The 20,846-nt window shown below is 33.3% G+C and overlaps 1 protein-coding gene across 1 annotated transcript; it reads left to right on the forward strand.

The window, feature by feature from the left end:
• The first annotated feature begins 4,520 nt into the window (after positions 1 to 4,520).
• Positions 4,521 to 19,829, forward strand: LOC129957241 (uncharacterized). Its single transcript, XM_056069487.1, has 6 exons — positions 4,521 to 4,771; positions 9,662 to 9,731; positions 12,806 to 13,474; positions 15,528 to 15,587; positions 16,370 to 16,567; positions 19,545 to 19,829. Exons 1-6 carry the CDS (start codon positions 4,679 to 4,681, stop codon positions 19,718 to 19,720), a joined length of 1,266 nt encoding a protein of 421 aa, XP_055925462.1. The 5' UTR covers positions 4,521 to 4,678; the 3' UTR covers positions 19,721 to 19,829.
• Positions 19,830 to 20,846: the final 1,017 nt, after the last annotated feature.

Consider the following 20,846-nt stretch of genomic DNA (forward strand, 5'->3'; position numbering starts at 1 on the left):
AATTTCTCTGTAGTTTCTTTTTTTTTTTTTTTTTTCTCATTACATAAATGGCTCTGAAATCCCGCAGACTGGAATACTGTTATCTCCCTAGACGCTTATCTTGCAAGTTTCTAGAACTGTTTTCGAAAACACGAATAACTTCAAGTAAGATGCAATTACCATGTATCCGGCATGAAATTATTTCTATGAAATTTGATCTTAGTTCTTATCAGATTAGATTAGATTTTAAATAGAAAATGGAATGAATAGTTTCAATAAACATGAATATGTAGGCATTAAATATTGTAGTTTTCTTTTTATAAGAATTCAGTTATCTATTGGAAATGAGCGGTTATCTGCAGCCATTTTATAGAGCTTTTGTCGCAATAAGTTCAGACTTTTAATTTCCCATGCTATATAATTTTTGGTTTCAGGTTCTTGACCCGATTCCATAGCAGAACCATCGTGTAAGCGGGTGTAATGCAAGTTAAATCCTTTCGGGTCAAACGTCCTCCCTCTGCTGTGGTGTGGAAAGGGGGATGCCAGTTCATGTGTCATCGTCATCTGACCACGGTTCAAAATTACAGAGTCCGTCCAAAATAGTCCTAGTGTTGCTTTAAATCGGGATATTAATATAAATAAGCATACTTATTTTGGCGTGAAAGTTTAAAATGATAAATGTCAGCTATACTCTTTGAATGATGTAAATACTGCATCGCTAGGCATATTGGCGAGAGGCTGATACTATATGGGAGAGAGGACTTTCAATTTTTCACCTCATCTGTCTTTGACCCAAAATGTCGTTCTATCCCAAATGTCTTCACGGGCCTTTAAAATAGAGCTTAAAAAGATAGATAAAAATACTCCATTTACAGAAACATTCTCTTGCGATGAAGTATTCGATGCAACTAATCATATATTTCAATTTAACAATTCCGACCATCGAAATAAGTGAAGCCAATACAGTAGTCTAATGAGAAACCCGTCTTTTAGAATTTTTTCGTCTAATTAAGATATGGAACTTGCACAGTTGAAATTAGGATTTATGTTATACCTGTATCTTTCATCTATTCACTTATCGTATGCCAAACGTGTTGCACAATTTTGATTTTGAAATCTACTGCTATCTGTGTCCTTGTACTGATAATTCATTGAAATCTATTGCGAATATTGCCTGAGAAAAATAGCGGGTCATCGTTCAGTTGATGATACGCACTGCTATGCTTCTTCTAAGCCAAAGGTCTCTCCTAAATTGACACTTACTACATTTTACTATTAGCTTCCTTATAACCAGATGTCCATTGCATTATTTATTTTTCATATTTGTAAATATGGGATTCTGTATTCGAATTTCCATTCATTCCCTAATGTGTATGGTTGGACCACGGTGGCCTGGTGGTAAAGTCTTGGCTACGAAACCGGACGGTTTCGGGTTCGAGACCCGATTTCACCGAAGAATCATCGCGTAAGCGGGTCTGATGCAAGTTGAATCCACCGGGGCCAAACGTCCTCCCGCTGATGTGGTGAGGAATCTTGGAAAGGAGAGATGCCAGCTCGGGTGTCATCCACGTCATCTGACAGCTATTCAAAACTACGAAGTCTGTCCTAAAATAACCTTAGTGTTGCTTTAAAATGGGACATTAATATAACTAAACCAAGATTAGTTTTAAAGGAAAACATCGAGCAAGCAACAAAGAGCAATCTCAAATTTTTAATCAATACTTCAATAATATCTTTTTTTTATGGTTGATAGTCTTCTTCAAAAATATCTTTTCTCAGAAAATGTTTTTAAAATTTTAATCCATCAAACACAAAACAATGCTTACAATTTTGATTTGCAAGTTCGGTTTTACCGGATGTGTAGATGGTATGTTTCTTAAATTCAATTTTCAAACTATTATTTTTACTCTTATATTTATTATTTCTTTTATGATTATACTCTGTTGTTTCTCCAGAATGATTCATCCAGTTAAAAATCTTCATATTGTCAAGGATCCAATTGAACATCTTTAAATCAGGTGATGCGGCAAACATACAAATCATCAAAACCAGAATTTAAAAGAATGATGGCCATATTAGCCTTAGCGGAATGTTTGCCGTTCAATGAAAGCCACTTTACGGACAGAGATCCACACAGTATTGGCCGTGGTGACTTGGTGGTAAGGTCACGGCTCGTGAGCCGTAGGGTTTCAGGTTCCGAGACCCGATTCCACCGAAGAACTCTCGTGTAGGGGGGGGGGGGTTCTGTTACACGTTAAATCTGTCGGGGCCAAACGTCCTCCCGTTGGTGTGGCGTGGTATGGAGAGGGAGATCCCAGCTCAGGTGCCGTCCTCGTCATCTGACCGCGGTTCAAAATTGCGAGGTCCGTCCCAAAATAACCCTAGTGCTGCTTTACAACGGGACGTTTAACATAACTAAATAAACCCCACAGAGTATTATTGAAACTTCTGTTGCTTCTCTTACACTTATGTCTTTTGCCATGAAATTTTTTTAAACAACTTCTGATCCCAAAAATCCATGCAGGTTTTTTTTTCCTTTTTACTTTCTTATATATGAAGTATAAAGCATTGCAATCGTCAAGAAATTGAAACTCGGAATTTTGACGAATTTGCATATTTCTGTCCTCTTCGGATTCGTAAAACACATTTTTGGCATTGTGTCTGTCTATCTGTGAAGAAAATAACTGAAAAAACGCGTCGACACTAGACAACTGAAATTTGGTACATGAACTTAACACTAAGTTAGTAGATTTCTTTCAAATTTTGAGAAAATCCGTTGAGAGGAAGTCTGTCTGCCTATTCGAATATAAGTCTGTAATTGTGACAAGAAAAACACGCTTGCGACAAAATTGCATTTAAATGAACCCTATTTTTTCGCCGTACATTGCGTGTTTATACCAGTTTTAGTTTACTGTTCAGGTTGTAAACGTATTAGAATAAGTATATTTAGCTTTGAAGAGAAACTAGTACAGTATAGTGATCAGAAATACATGAATGACGCAAGAATTGAGGGTCGTCATTTCGAATTAAACATTTCTTTGCCGTAATCTGGCTTATATGGTTATTGAACCACTAGAAACTAACAATCCGTCCATCCATGCATTCTGAAATAACACGAAGGCTTCGTTGAGAGAAAACTCATCTTACTGGCAGCATTCCTCTCACCATAATTAAACACCCCATCGAGTTTAGTTATATTACCGTCCCGTTTTAACCCTTTATAGGACCGTTTTTCTCTAGTCATATTATGTTAAAATATTTTTAGGCTTGAAATTAGAATAAGAAAGGGGATTCATTTAGCTTATTAGATAAATTTAATTTGATTCATTAATTAATTTGATTAATTAATAATTAAGTAACAAATCAAGACACATCATTTTGTGCGAGATAAAGAACTGAACCATCTAAGTTTCTGTCTTTCTAAAAAAAATTATCAGAACTTACGCTAACCTACATAATTGCATACAAAGATTGATAAATTTGGTGGGAAGCATACTTCCCACGGCCTAGAAAGGGTTAAAGCAACACGAAGACTATTTTGGGACGGACCTCAGAATTTTCAACGTCGGTCAGATAAAGAGGACGACACTCGAGCTATCATCCCTCTCCAAATTTCCACACCACACGAGTGGGAGGACGTTTGACCCCGATGCATTTAACGTGCACCAGACCCGCTTATACGAAGGTTATTCGGTGGAATTAGATCTCGAACCTGTAACCCTCCGCTTCCGAGGACGACGCCTTACCACCAGATCACCGTGGCTCAAGCGCCATCTAGAAGGAAGAAAATTTGAGCGTTGAACTTTGTATCTAATCTGGGACACCAGTGTGGGAAAGTTGGTGGAATGATTTCAGTTTTAGGACTCCAGATTGAAGAGTGAAGAACCGACATTTAAGTGAGTGCACGTTAAATACTTCAGGTCAAATATCCTACAGCTAGTAGGGTTCGAAAATTTAAAAGGGGGAGAGGGTGCCAGTTCAGGTATTGCCCGAGTCATCTGACCGAGGTTCCAAATGACGAGGCCCCCCCCAAAAGCCCAAGTATTGCTTGGAAACGAAACGTAAATATAATTAAAAATTTAATTTAATTTTTTCCAGGCCCAGCTTTACGGTGTATTTTTGATCGACATACAATCATCAAAAAGTAGTGAAGTACAATCATCAAAAGTAGTCATTTGAAGTACAATCATCAAAAAGTAGTGAAGTACAATCATCAAAAGTAGTCATTTGAAGTACAATCATCAAAAAGTAGTGAAGTACAATCATCAAAAGTAGTCATTTGAAGTACAATCATCAAAAAGTAGTCATTTGAAGTACGATCATCAAAAGTAGTCATTTGAAGTACAATCATCAAAAGTAGTCATTTGAAGTACAATCATCAAAAGTAGTCATTTGAAGTACAATCATCAAAAATGCTAGTCTCGGATCCTAAAACCAAACACAGATGCAATTTTAACTGAATAAGCTAAACCAACTAAACTCGCGCTGTCTTGAATGGAAAATCAATCAATCAATCAATCCTCCAAATTTTGTGCCATCACAGCCTGTTTCATCATTTCGATGTGATAAAACAAACTAAGCGTCCGCTTGCACGCAGAAGTATAACTTTTTATCATCATTCAAAAATGTGGTAATTTTGTTAAAAATAGATTTTTCTTATCTGACGAACTGCAAAAGGATATAGTTTTATTTACCAATTATGGCTGTACGAGCTCCAGAAAACGCTCGTGTATTGTACGAATCTCTAAGAAACAGCTCCGTATCTTCTGATTCCGGCATTGTACTTCTTCAAGTAATGATAACATTTTTTGTCAACTTTTATTTTGTTTGACGTGTTTCATATTTGTAAAGATAGAATTTTGGAATTGATTTTACTCACTTCCTGATATATCAAAGTTCTAAAAGATTTTTCACTTGTATGTTTTCGATGATAATGCTATATTTTAAGGCATGTGTCTACTTTCAGAGCACTATTTTTTAAACTTTAATGAAATGAGCGTATTTGTAAGAAATGGGGAATAAAACTACAACTTTCATTAAAATTTCAGCTGAAATATTTTAACCTTTGAAATTATAAATAACTTTTAACTAAATTTCGATTAATGTTTACAGCTACGCCAAATATCCTCTAGCAAATTCTTATGAATATATGTCAATTATTTTTACACAATACGTAATCAATATGTTTAGTTTGTTATGAACCAAAAGACTTCCAGTAATTCTAAAAGTAAAGGAAACATTCCCAATTTTATAAGAAAAACTTTAAATTTTTATAAAAAATGATCGAATTTTTTTTCACTAAAAGCCCATTAAAATAATTAAATATGGGCCAAAAGTTAGATTCTGGTTCAAAATATTACTAAAAGCAAGTAAAATATTTTGGGAACTTTCATTTCAGTGTATGAACATTTTCTGAAAAGATGTTTTCAACTGACGATAACGAAAATAAAATGCATTTAATGATTTTAATAAAAATTGCATGACTTTAGAAAGTTAAAACCCATCCCATTCGCAGATATAGCCCTCTTCCTTTATGTAAAACCGATTTTATTTTGTTTTAATTTTATTCAGCAATTTTGTATTGTATTGTAAAAAGCAATAATATAACCAATGACTGGTGTCTCTGTATTTATATCCACTTTTTGTGAATTCCTGTGTAGGTTTTAAACGTCTGTAAATTAGTCACTATTTCAAAAAAAAAATTGATGTGTTATAATTTTCATTATTAAACAATGCTGCAATCCGTGTTCCTTATTTTTCTTGTTCCAAACTAAAGCTTCTTTAGGCAAAATAATCCATCAGAAGCTGTTAAATTTTCTTTGTTTTATAAGACCGTGTAAAAGTTCTTATAAAATTTTTTTATTGTAAATTGCCGGGTAAATTGCTTTATTTGTTTTTAGAGCAAAATCGGAAAGGCTTTATAAATTTGTTTTGGAATCAAATTTTTGTTAACTTTTTACACTCGATGCATAGATTTGGTATAAGTAATTTGATTGCAATAGCAAGAAAGAAAAATCTGCTTTTACGGTGAATTGTATATAATCTAGACTTTCAGAATACTTTTACGGATAACAAACGCATAATAATTTTGTAACTTGTCTAAGTTCATTATGTATTTTAACCTTTTGAACTCGGAAAAGTAATTCGATGCAAAATTCAGCTAACACAAGGACACTCTTATTTCTATGAAAAAAAAAATATTTATTATAGTTTTAAGTTGAATTTTACCAAAAAAATTAATTTACCTCTTCTTACCTTTCCGTAGGTATTTTTTAAAAATCAATATTTTAAAAAAAAAGTCAAAATGATGCACCGTTTTGAATGGTGAGAGGCGCCATCCGAATGCAAAGGGATCCATTTTAAGCATTCTCATTTAATTTTATAAGAAATCAGTCTGCCCATTTCTTCTTGTCCCATTACACATTCTCACTTTAAAATTGTGGGTTTTTCGCAAATATTTTTTACAATCGTAAGATCTATAGGATCATTTCCATATTATACGCTGCATTGCTGCTCTCACTCTTCCAGCGATCTTTCAAAAATTCTAAATACTCCCAGTATTTTCGCGTTTTCTAACCACTCTTTTTAGTTTGACGACGAATATCTGGGTATAATATTCATTTCACATTTTACAGTATTCCACCATTGATTTAAGTTAAATAACTGGGAAACAGTCATTTGGAAATACAGATTCTCTGTTTTAAGTTCTAACAATTCTTTCAGAAATTTCCCAGAAACAAATAAAATAAAAAAAAATAAAGGAGATGCAAATTTATATTTTTAAACAATATATTGCTTAAGAATAAGAAAAATTGTTTACAATTTTTTTTTTAAATGTCCACTTTTAGTGTTAATTTTATTTTTTATTCTTTTCTTCCTTATTCTTATTTCTATGTCAATTTTATTTTCTTATTTGTATTATAACTTATCTTCCAGTAATAACGAAAATAAAACATTTTGGGATAAACATTTTAAATGCATGGCTTATAAAGAAATAAAACAAATTTCGAAAATGTTCGGCGAAACGAGGAATATAGGCTAGATACATACCTACATTTAAGATCTTGATTATTGGTGCCTCTATTAATATACTTACACTGGGATTCTATATGTAAAGCGCCACCTGGTAGGGATTTATTTTAAAATTGATACAAGATTGCTTGATATTTTTAATAGAAAATTATGAAATAAAAATCTGAACGTTATTCAAATAAAAAATATTCTATTCTTTTTAACACACTAATGAAGGGATTTTTCATTTTTTTAAAAAACTGTTTTAAATTGTTCAAGTCTCTAGTGCATTTTTTGGAAGTTTTCATTTGATCAGCAAACATTAATTCGAGTAATTTTAAAAATGGGTTCATAACAAACCACTGCAAGTAAACTGAAATCACTCTCCTGGGAAAAGATTTCCAAAACATGTTATGCAACATTTCAATTTTTCAATTGCTTAAATTTTACTTGTATATGAATTTTCCAGTAAAAATGGTGGATGTTGGTTTACATGCAGACTGACTCATATATAATATAGTCTTGAATATTTAAATAAAACTTGAGACATTTCCTTTAAGAAATTTGGATGCAACGAAATCCTGCAAGCGAGAAAAAAAATTTAAAGCGGAAGTTTTTGTATTGGTTTTTCCAAATGAATAGCATATGCAATAATAAAATCCTAATTATGTTAGTATATTTAACGTTTTTTAAATATTTTAAAAGGCGTTATAAATATATCGTATGTGTTAAATGTCGTAAGATGAATACACTGGAGTTTCAGATATTACAAATTTTCTTCTATTATAAACACGTTGAAAGGGAATATGAATGTTTTCAAAATAAGTACTTTCAGAAGTAACAAAATTTCGCATCATAGCCAAAAGAACCAGTTTTCTAAAATAATTCTGAGTATAATTAAATTTTCAAATTTTTCTGTGCATTTTACTGTTTCTCTGAAAGAAAGGTGGTGTCTAAGTGTTAAAGTCTCGACTTCGGAACTAGAGGTAATAGGTTCGCAACTCGATTGCACCGAACAACCGCTGTGTAAACGGGTATGGTGCATGTTAAATATGTTACTCCCCAGCAAGTGTGGTGCGAAAGTTTGGAGAAGGTGTGTCAGGTCAAGTGCCGTCCTCGTCAACCGACCACGATTCAAAATTATTAGGTCCGCATCAAAATAACTCAATTTTGCTTTTAAATGGGACGTTAAATTAAACGAAGTTCTTCTAAACGAACTAGGACGAATTTGTTAATATTGAAGATATACTGCATGGTAATATCAAATACTAATGGTAATAAATTATATATATATATATAATTTCTTTTTTCATTGACAAGTTTTTATAATTTAGATGCGTGAGAAACTACATAAACTGTTCTAATCATCAAAGAATTCGTCTTCAAGCTCGATTAAAATAAAGTTTTTTTAAAAACCATTTATGGAGTTATCCCTGTCCGTTTGTCAGACAGTTGGTTTGTTTATTTATACAAACACTCAAATACCCAACAAGCCTTCAGGAATGAAGTTTACTATGCTTGGTTGACAAAATTATAAATTTTTATGAAGTTTTGGACAAAATAAGTCAATCTATCCAGCAATTTGATTTTGAATACGATAATTACAAAGCGCAAAATTCAAATCTACTTTTGAAACGAAATTTTGGACCCATTACCTCAACGTGAAAAGGTATGTGGTGCATTTCCGATCTTCTGCAATATAAAACCTATCTAAACACAAGGTGCGCTATATTTGGAATTGTATGATAAATTAAATGGGACAGAGCTCCCATGTGTTAAATTTACTATTTCTTTCCTGGCGTACATGTTCTCCTCAAAATGACCTCTTAAAATGGGGACTATTTAGACTAGATGTATCTACTAGTTGGTATATAGATATTTATGTTGATTTAAAGGCAATATCCGGTAAAAATATCTTCAAGAAGCTGTAATGTCATTTGAAAATAAAATTCAGGTATATGAAAAAAATCGCTCAATCACAATACCGCCTTTTTTTCAATGTTGGTTTATGGTGTGAATGTTTGAGGGAAAGATAGGCTTGACTGTTGTTCAGTGACAATGCCTTTGTCTTCTGATACAATATTTGGAATTGCGTTTCGTCCTAAAATACTCCTCGGATAGTTCGAAATCTAAAATTTAACCTAAAAAGGATGGTTTTGGAATCGTATAAAATGTCACGATTGCTTCTCCAAGGCATAATTCCTAGTCTTATTTTAGAGTGGTTTATTTCTTGGATCGTTTTGCATTTTCTTGCTGAGAATCAAATCAAATGGAGAACTTCTGATAGAAAACCCGATTCTGTCGACATTTAATATGTATATAGAGGTCACTGTGGCCTGGTGGTAAGGTCAAGGCTTCGAAATCGGACGGTACCGAGACCCGATTCCACTGATTTGCTGCCATGTAAGTGGTGCACGTTAAACAATTCAGAATCAAATGTCCTACCTCAAGTGCATTGTAAAAGCTTAGTGTGGGGCCCGCCAGCTCAAGTGTCGGCCTTATCTGCCCGCGGCTCAAAATTACAAGATCCGGGACGGGACGAAATGGAACATTAATATAATTAAACTATATATGCAATGAATCTGTATATCTAATTTTTTGCAACTGTTGAGAACATTCTATTCGATTAATACTTTACGTATTAAATCCATTCTGTTTGATTACTTTTCAGCCATATCAAGAACATCTACTTCCAGACTATCACGATGCCGAAAATGCAAGGCCCTATCATCCAAGCATCTGTGAGTACTAAATTGAATCATTTCTCCAAGTATAAATGTTTGATTTTACCATATTCAAGATTTTCTATCTTGTAATACAAAAATCAATTTTGGATTTACATCTGTTGGTGTGATGGGTTTTAAGGCATCAGTCAATTTGAATAACTTAATTGTTTTATTTGTTGGTTAACAAAGGATGATTCTGCTTTTTTACAATTGAAAATGCAATGAGGATGAAGGAATTATATTACATGAAGATGAACAGTTGTAGAAATGCTCTTTTCCCACCTACGCTTGGTACATTGGACTTTCGTAGAGGATTTATTCTACGCAAGAACTCCAACTTCAGCCTTTTCAGAGGATCATTTTTCTGAGTTTCGGTCCAGCCCTTCTCGACTGACATCTCTTTCTGAACTAACTATGGCTGCTAGCTGTCATCGGAAGAATGCAGAGCGCCCTCTCGTGGAGTTAATTTACCATTAATCTATAGGTAACACGATAACTCAAAAACTCAACAAGACCGATGGAATTTTGACTTCATTAAAATTTGAAACAAAATCCTTCGGAAAGTCCGTGTGCCTATTCGCGTACATAGAAAAAAAAAATTCTATAAATATTGTAGGATACGTGGTACATAATTCTATCTATGCATTCTATCTATCTATTCTATTCTATTCCATTCTATCAGAATTAGCATAATTTGGACAGAATTCATCGAAAAAATTGATTGTCCACTCAAAATATTGTAACAAAAAAAAACCTGAAGTACACAACGAATATGAAATTCCGTCCATAAACTTTATGCCAAAATTGGATGCGTATTAAATTTGGCCCAAAATGGTCAAATAAGATGTATAAAATGCATCCCCGATTTCTTTCATCGTGATATCAAACTAAAACGCGCTTATTAGTAAGAATATTCATAAAGCCCATAGACGTGAATTCCCATTTCGTGCCAATGAAGAACATTTAAGGCTGTCATCGAGGGCCGCGGTGGTCTTGTGGTAATGTCTTGGCTTCGAAACCATATATATATTTGAGAAGAATTAACTTGTCCATACTTGTTTATGTTCATTAATCTTCAGAGTGTAGTACCGGCCAATAATCTTCGGTGGTAGCTTCAAACATATTTAAGTAACCATTAACGCATGTTATGTCATGTATATGTAGTGTTAACATAACAAGTTCGTTGTTGAAAATTGTAAACTGTAGTAAAATATACGTCAATCTTTCTGCAACTATTTTATTTTTAAAATGGTGCAAATTTTAATCTATTAACACAAGCTGTTCTATAAATATTAGAATCATGTTATTACTAACAGGCACAGCGAACTTACAAGATGTGAAATTAATGGTCAAGTTTCCTGAGGAATTATCTATGTTAATAATCATAATCCCATACCTGGAGGAGAAGGGGGGGGGCTCCAAGCTCCATAATTCATAACACGACGACTGAGAATTTATACCTTCCCAAAGGATAATTCACTGCTTTAAGGAAAAGCGGAACGTTTTCTGAGTCTTGGACCGAAAATTTATTCATTTAGAAGAAAATCCCCCCTCCCCGATATCTATAATGTATCGGTCACTTTGTGTGACATTGCTTCGAGTAACAGTGTACTATTTTGGTACGGGCAAGTGTGAATTTCTTGTCACCTCAAGTGGTTAATATTTGTTAATTTGGAAAACAGCAATGGAAACAGTATAAAGATTTATATTAAGATAGTAATCTCATTGCCGATTAAATGATGCATGCCCCTAATAACACAAAATGCCAACTATCTGTTAGAATATCCTCAAGATATTATCTAGAATTCTGAATGCAGAAGAACATTGTGAATTTCTTGTTCAATATCTTGTGCTAATAAAAGTGCAAAATGAAGGTGGAATTTCGTGCAATCCTCCCGTTTTGACAAGTATTTCGCATTACTTGCTTTTGCCTCATATGAACATGGTCAGTTAAATAGCCTTAAATACCATCCCCAGGATCATATGGACACAGTGCATTGATAAAATAGAAGCTATTAAAATAAAAACAAGAACATCGATCTGTCAAATAGCCAATCCCTGTTTCAAACCTCTTCTTATTTGGACTATCTAAAATACAACATAATAATAAAAATCAAAAGTACAATAAAATAGATATGTACATAATGTTGAAAACATGTTATCTAAAACATTTGCCTCAAAAAGGCTAGTATAAAACAACTTTGTACGAGTTGGATTTTGCTAGTTCAACCAACCATAAAGCGATTAATTAAAGTATGCAAATCTGATTCGTCAATATGAATGTTGCATGGTTTTCTATCTCGTTAGAGAACAATTTTATAAAAGTAACACAAAACTTTATTATTTTTAATAATAAAGTTTTACTTAACTTTTTACTTTATTATTAAAGTTTTACTTAACTTTTTATTTGACTTTTACTTGCTTGGTTATTTAATTAACTTTTTAAAGTTAATCAAATAACTTTCAGCTCTCTAAGCGCTAAAATAAATCAAAAATAAAACTAATACGAGTAATTACTTTTTTGAATGCTTTTAACTAGATTTCAATATTTCCCCACTAAATTTTCACAGGCCTTGTTCCAATAATGGTACTGAAAAGAGACCTTTATTTAAAATAATTTTAATCAAATACTTCAAATTCAATATAGTAAAAGTAGCAATGCCATAATTGTATAATTTCTTGGTGCTTAAAATTATTCTTTTATGTTTATATAGAAAAATATAATGATGTGGATTTGCAATCGAACCACAAATACAGATTTCATAGGAGATACTCTAAATTGAAATTTGCTAAATAGAAGCCATTATCATTTAAAATATTGATTCAGAGTATTTCAAGATCGTGCCCTAAGATTAAAACCTGAACCTCTATACAAATTTGGAGTCGAGCTTAAATTTAAACCACCTTTTTATATTCCTTTCAACGGATGAATGAAGAACTGGGTTATTTATCTACTCATCATTAGATACCATGCAAGCAGAGTGATCTATCATTTCATTATCTCGGTTGCAGTTCAAAGGTTGGGTTTCGAATTTTTGTTTATGCCGTCCTATTCCTGAGATTGAAAATATCAATTATTTTTTCCGTAGCTCCTTATGTCAACTCAAGACCCTATGTTGATGCAAGAAATGAAAATATTTTACCTGCTTCGAATGTAACAGTAAATTCAAACACCAATGACAAACGAATGTTTTCTTGGGTTCTATCTAAGTTGGCAAGACATCCTTGGACCGAGTCTACGGAATTCACGGAATTATGGAGCGATATACCTAATACCGCTGCCCGTCACAAAGAACAAAAGGCTTCGGATGGGGGCAAAGCATCAACTGAAAATGTCGTATCGAGTTCAAACTACGATTCTTCAAGGATATCTTTGACTCTACGCAACTATCCCTGGACAGCGTCTACGGAATTTGTAGTACTATGGACAGACATACCTAGTGAATTGGATACCATTCAAAATCTATCTGATGATGGAAAATGGTCAATGAATCAAAACGGTATGGATTCTTCATCAAATATACCGCTTGCTACACACGTATCTGATCGCAAGCAAGATCCAGCTGCAACTTCTGGAATTTTCAATTTTGGGGCTAAATCTGAAAAACTCACAAAATTGAGTAGAAATCCACCAAATAACTCGATAAGTAATGGCATTAACTCTAAATTTTCGAAACAGAAGAAAGCTGAATGTTGTGGACAATTGTCTGATTGTCGCTGCAATATTCAGAGAGCTGCTATGAATTGGAGATATCACAGTAAGTACAAATGGGTTTTCTTCGTATTCTTCTGAATGATCAAATGTTTGTCGATATTCATCAAAGAATAGAAATCAAATACTGTTCTTTTTCTCATCTATACTACTATTATAAATATGAAAGTTTGGATGGATGGAAGTTTGTTAGTCAATCACGTCAGAACGGCTGAACTGAATTGGATGAAATTTAGCACAGTAGATTATAGTCTGGAATAGGATATAGGCTACTATTTATTCCGGTTAATTGAGTGGTTAATTTTTTATTAATTAAAAACTAACTTTCTCGCCAAAATTCTGAGGCCAAATCCCGCCAAAAATGAATAAGGTTTCAGTTTTTTTCCCACGCTAATGAGATTAGGCCTAACATGTTTTCGACCGAATATTTCAAACGATTCTATTTTCTTAGTGTTTGATGCATTTAAAATTAAACATTGTTAATTAATCGATCTTTCGGATTCATTCTGAAATACTTTTAAATTAAATGTACGCAATGTTTAAAAAAATATACTCAACTTCATATGATTTTGTCGCAGATTAGAAAGAAGGGCGAGTCTATTCAGCAAGATTGCATCAGTATATTCTGTTTTCAGTTAATTTTACTATCCCAGCCCATGTTATCGATTTGTCTTTAGATTATCTTTTGCAGTTTAATAAACACTGCAAGAGGGGTTGTTGCCAAGAAAGTCATTCGATAACCTCACCCCTTGTGATGATCTCGTGGCAGATTTTTAATTTCGAAGCCGACGAGTTTTGGTTCGAGACTCGATTCCAAGACGCCTTGTGTGTGTGTAAAAACAAAATATGAATATAATAGCATATAAAAAAATCTTTATATTTTGATGCTTTTGGAGTAATGGCAATTGAGGCTCGATTGCAAACTAAGCAAAAATTTGAATGCGCTTGGAAAGAAACGCTCTCAAAGAAATTTTCATTGCAAATATTTTATCATGCATAAAGTAGCAAACGATTTTACTACCTAGACTGAAACTTTAGATACTATTAAAGTATGGCACAAAAAAGGATTTCATATGCTCAACGAATATATAAACCTTACACTTTTAAGTATGGAAAGAACCCCTTCACAGAAAATACCAAATATCTTCAGATTTAGGCATGGAATATTAATCAAAAATGTACTTATGGATATATTCCACATAAAAAAAATTACCTTGGGATCAAAAAAGTGCATTGCCATAGGAAATTTCAAAGTTCGTACAATTTTAAATACGTAGACAATCCGCTTTGGAAACTTTATGGCCACAATCTATTACTAAACGTTGCTACTTTTAAAAAGGCTTATTTTCATAATCAAAGATGGAATAAAGTTGGGTGACTTTTTTTTTTTTTTTTTTTTTTTTTTTTTTGCGACTGTACATTAAATGTTGTTTCTTGCATATAATGCATATGAATGATTAAATTTGAAACTATAAATGTTGCTTCTTTCCTAGAATTGTATACATATTGTGTGTTCTGTGGGCTTTTAAAAATCGAATAAACAATGAAACAGATTGTTATCTAATTTCAAGTTCTTTTTAAAATGGTTTCAGTAAAAAATATTTCTGCTCCAAAGTACGAAAACAAATGCAAAAAAAAAATCGTTAATGGACAGTAAAACAATTATCAGCACATTCTAATGAAATACTTTAATTAAAATATGATTCTTTTATCTTTTACTTTTTATAGTAAATATTGAAGAACTTGAAAAAATAATTGCCGGAAATTTTTTGACCTCCCTCTCTTTTACATATTACATATGTTTCAAACTATCAAATAATTTCCTATTCTGAAATTGTATTTCCAAAGAAAAGAATACAATAAATTCGTATACTTTACTTTCGATCATTTTCCTTAAATAGTTTATTACATCTCATTTCTATTGTCTCAGTAGTTTGAAGCGATTGTTTTTAAAGAGTACAACTTGCAGAGTAAATATTAAATTATGTAAAAAAAAGGAAAAAGTTATTTCAATGAATCCTTCATAAATATTTAGGATTTTTTTTAAATATACGTATCACTTTTAATCCCAAAAATTTATGAAAGTAATTTTTTTTCAGTAATCCTGCTGACGATGAAAATTCTGTTATCTCTTATACCTATTTCTGCCATTTATATGGGTAAGTACACATTAAAACCGATACTTCATGTATTTAATGAAATGGTTTTAAATAATTTCTTGTCTTGTAACAAGCAACTTGTGTATTCCTGAACGACTTTTTGCATGCTTTACTATCGCACTTTTAAGAATTGCTTCTCAAATATTTGAATATAATTTTAAAATAAAGTTACACTATATTCACTGGATTTTACTACATGCAACAGCCCCCGGAATATTCCAGTAATAACCAATTTGTGATCATATTGTGGTGATAACTTCAGAAGGCAGATAACAACATTCGGAAATGAGTGTACACTTTTGTCTAGTGGCTTTGTTACTCGGCTGTTAACTCTAACGTTGCGAGTTCGAACCTCAACTTGCACATTGGTGACCCTGGTTCTGAACAACCGCATCCTTCGTTCAGCTGTCGTGGCTACATCTACCGGCAGGAACCACTCACACAAGCTCGCCGTCGCTCGCCATTACGCCTGACGCGATAATCACGTTCGTCGCTCGTCATAACTGGCGTGATAAACTCCAACTCATTGGTGGGGGATTATTGTGGTGGTAACTTCTTAAGCTAGATAACAACCTCCGGAAAAGAGTATACACTTTTGTCTAGTGGCTTTCTTACGCGGCTATGAGCCCTAACGTAGCGAGTTCGAACCTCAAACTTGCACAATATTAATTTATACTACTTATTTGTTATTTTCAATCACCCCAACGCAACATAATCGATAACGTAATTATGGAAACATCCAATGGCTTTGATGAATGCTAATGAATGGTTTTTAATTTTAGGCGCAGTCCATATCGGCACATGTCCGGCGAATGAGTTTGCAACGAACCTTGTTTATATAACTGGAATAGCCGGGCTGTTTTTAACGGGCTGTCACGTGGCACACCACATAGCGTGCAACTTCTTCAGGGACTGGAAGGAACCTCTGAGATCAGCAGTGAGGATAACGCAAAATATCACTGTGGTTTTATTGATACTTGGTAAGCTCGATTTTCTGACATGCACTACCGCCAAAATTTTATAACGTTACAAATGTAATTGAGCTATCTTATTTTGCACTTTGGCTGATCGATACATCCAAGGAGTATACAGTACGGGATTTATTGTTCTATGAAGTATTCTTCATGGAATAAAGAGTGTAATTTCCTCGTATTTTATGTATATAAAGTATTTTTATAGTTAAAAACTTCAATTCATAGATTACCTAAAATCTTTTGTTCTGGTGGTAAGGTCTCGGCTTCGGAACACTGAGGGCTCTAGATTCGAGACTCGATTCCACTGAAGAACCGTTGTGTAAGCGGGTTTGGTGCATGTTAAGTTCGTCGGAGCCAAATGTCCTCCCGCAGGTGTGGTGAAGTTTGGCGAGAGGGTTGTCTGCTCAGGTGTCATCCTTGTCATCGGACCGTGGTTCAAAATGACGAAGTCCGTTCCAAAATAACCCTAGTGTTGCTTTAAAACTGGGCGTTAATATAACTAAATCAAACCAAACTAATCTGAAGTAGAAATCGAGATATGACTGAGACTTCAAACCTTCTAAGAATCTTGAATGGAAAGATTAAAAGTAGTAAGACTTCTGAAAAATACAAAGCTAAGTCGTAAGCATAATGCAGAAATATGTTAACTTCTTTTAAATTGGTTTTTATACAAAAAACAAATTGCATAAAGAGAATTTGTTATAGCGTTTACAATCAAATCTATCACGTCAAAGAATGTGTTCAAACCATTTGAACTTGTTCACATTCAAATGCTTTTCATTTTTCAGACGCTGACAATGAAATCTTGTATGATTTATCAAATGAATTGTATGAATTATCAAATGAAATTCGTGTTTGTCCCTATCCTCTAAATTATAATTTGATAAAGTCTGCAGTTCTTTCAACATTTTTTTTTTTGTTACTTTTAAATTCATGTGAATGATTTCAATAATTTTAAATTATATTCTGGATTTATTTTTTGAGACAAATTTATTTTTAATCTGGATTTATTTTTAATTTGAGACAAAGTTCATTGTTTAAATTTTTCTGCTAACCACATATAAATACTCCTTGATATTAACAACGTTTCTATTGGTTATTATTAAACCTTGAATATAAACTATTATTAGTTTTGATAGACAATAGTGTTGACTGAAAATTTCCGCCAAGACGAACTGAACATGGAACAGCCTCGCAAATTATCATAAACTCAGTTGTAGAAATTAACACTTCGTACTCTAAATGCTCTTACAATTAACTGCTAATTCCAAAATCAATTTTATGGTTGTGTGGTTACAGCGTAAAGAATGAAGTGAATCATAATGCTTTTAAAACCATAATTTAGAAAATAATTTTTATTATATTGATTCATTACCAAATTTGGGAAGAATGATTAGCATGTAAAGTGTCATTTCAATAACAGTGCGTCATTTCGGAATATAAAGTGCGATTTTTACTCTACTTAAAATTTTATTGAAAGTCAGTTTAAGCTGTAATATATAATGATATGGATACTTATTAACACATTGCGTAAGGCGCTCTACGCGCTCTCAAGGCACGCACATTTTTGAACGCTCTAGAAGCATGCTTCTCAAGCAATAGGATGCATATATGCACGTTTTTAATTTGCATTTGGTATTATATTTGCATAAAGTATTCTTAAATATTACAATATATTTTATACATGTATTTATTATATAAGATTTCTGACATTTTAACTATTATTTATTTCACATTGAATAATGCTTTACAGTGTGATATTTGGTAAAGCATATTCCTTTGTGCAGTAGTATTCAGCACGATTTGTAGCAGTATTTTGTTTTAAGACTTTAAGGACCGCTCACTTAACACTCTCGTGTTTCGCGTCCCATCTGCTACTGACCGCTCACGTGTTTTCTCGTTCTGCGTATCCAGTCTGTTATTGCTTCATAAATAACAAAGATAGGATGATTTTAGAAAGTACAAATTGCCTAAAAACGTGCTGTCCCAGGCGTATGTCTTACAGATTTCTTTGCGGTCCTTAATGTGTTAAATATTTGCCTCTGATTGGTTATGCATCAATTTAGCCGAAAGAGCATGAAAACGAGATCTCGTGGACTGGCCACAACATTCGGACTGCTAAAAACGAGAAATATCGGGAAGTATTATGAAATCAGTTGAATGGGATGATAACGGCAAAATGTAGGGCAATATTTCAAACTTGTGACACGCTTGCTAATCACAACGAATATATTTATAACTCAACGAACATAAACAAGAGTGGATGAACCGTTTGACCTATGAATTTATTTAACTTACTATTTAGATGACATTTCCTATTTTTAACTATTATTTACTTCAGAATTGAATAATGCTGTAGGGTGTGATATTTGGTAAAGCATATTCCCTTGTGCAATGGAGTTTGGCACGATTTGCAACAGTATCTCATGTTTCGCATCCCATCTGTTACGGATCGCTCACGAGTTTTCTCGTGTTGCGTGTCCCGTCTGTTATTGCTTTATAAATAACAAAGTTAGGATGATTTTAGAACGTGCAAGTTTGCCCAAGAAACGTGCTGTCCCAGGCGTATGTCTTACAGATGTCTTTGCGGTTCTTAATGTGTTAAGTATTTGCCTCTGGTTGGTTATGCACCGATTTAGACGACAAAAATATGAACTTGATATAACATGACTCGGCCTCAACGTTCGGCCTGCTAAAAGCGAGAAATCTCGTGACCCGCAAGAAAAGTGTTTTAACCTTTGATAAAAGGATCCATTTGCCGATGGGGGGGGGGAGCAAGAACAGGAGAAAAAGGATTTTATTGAAGTTTTCTGACTTAACAAGTTGGAATAGTTTGATATCACGAGATGCTAACATCTCATTGTGGACAAATAATATGAAAATATAAAATATCTAACCAACGTTTTATAACATGGGATGAAACCTTTATTTTGTAATTTCTTTTTAATTTATCTGTGAAATTTATTTTTGGTTTCTCTTGCAGAAATGATCATCTTCTATTCGATGTCTCCCAGTTTTGAGAATTCAGAAAATTATTGTGATAAAATATTTTACAACTATACATTTTACATGAACTTTGCAGCTGCTGGAATTGTATTTCTGTCAGTACTGCTACAGTATACTTCATGTAAACACCAAGTGGAAAATGAAGCCTTTTAGACTTCAGAAAAATGTTTTTAAGCATGTCCATGATTTGAATGTTTTTATGTTTGATAATGTACGCTCTCAGTAAGTATTAAAGTTGATCACAATAATAAAGGGAAAGTGAAACTTACTTCATCTGGTTGTAAATTTTTTCCTTGATAATTTACTTTAAATAAAGCTGAATCAAATAAACAACAGAACAAGAGCCACAGTAAGAGTTGGGATTATTTTTTAAATTATTCTAAAATTTAAATATTTGTATAATTTCAGAATAATTTTTCTGATTCACCAAAATTCAATTTCGAATAGTACCCGTGACTTCGAAATGTCGCCTTATTTATTAGGACAGTAATGCCTTTTTCAGTTAAACAAAAATCGCAGGATGAGAAATGCGATTTTTGTCCGGGTTTACCCTCGGACAGTTATAAGACGGCCGTTAAGCTGCGCATGCGTAGAAACCCTGAAAAATGCAGTTCGGTCGAGGACAAATAATTGTCCCGACGGGGGACAACATGCCTCTATATTGTTTTTGTTACTGTGCATGCATTTGTAGAATTCGGGGGGGGCGTGAAAAAATTGATCACTTACCATAGATTAATTCCGCATCGGAAAGAACAAAGAGCAAAAAAGTCGAAGTCTTTTTTTCATTTTATTTGCCATTTGTTTTCTATAGTGTTCCGAATTTAAGTATGTTGAAGTTTTGTTTTATTTTACCATGTTTCTTTGTGTAAATATCTATTTTAATACCATACGCGGTGAAAAAGAAATTCAGGTTCGCCAAAACAACAATTTATAGTCAATCCTGGAATACCTGAATCTATTCTATGGAACTGTGGCGAACATAAATCAGTACCTTCTAGCGTATGCGTTTTCTTACTAGCCGTCTTATAACTGGCCGAGTGTAAACCCGGCAATATGGTAAGCGTTCCAAGATTGTTCACCAAAACTTCGCCAATTTGATTAGAGTGCCAGTGGTCTGGCAAGAGCAAAACTACTTTAAAGAATGCGGAAGACATTATGTCAGTTCTACGGCAGTGAGTGCCCTTCATAAGCTTCCTTCACAGATGCAATATCACCTTCTGCTACCAAAAAAAAAAAACGAATATCATATTGCTTTGTCACAAACAGGATGCAAACACAT

This window comes from Argiope bruennichi, chromosome 11, assembly GCF_947563725.1.
Source record: "Argiope bruennichi chromosome 11, qqArgBrue1.1, whole genome shotgun sequence".
Classification (NCBI taxonomy): Eukaryota; Metazoa; Arthropoda; class Arachnida; order Araneae; family Araneidae; genus Argiope; species Argiope bruennichi.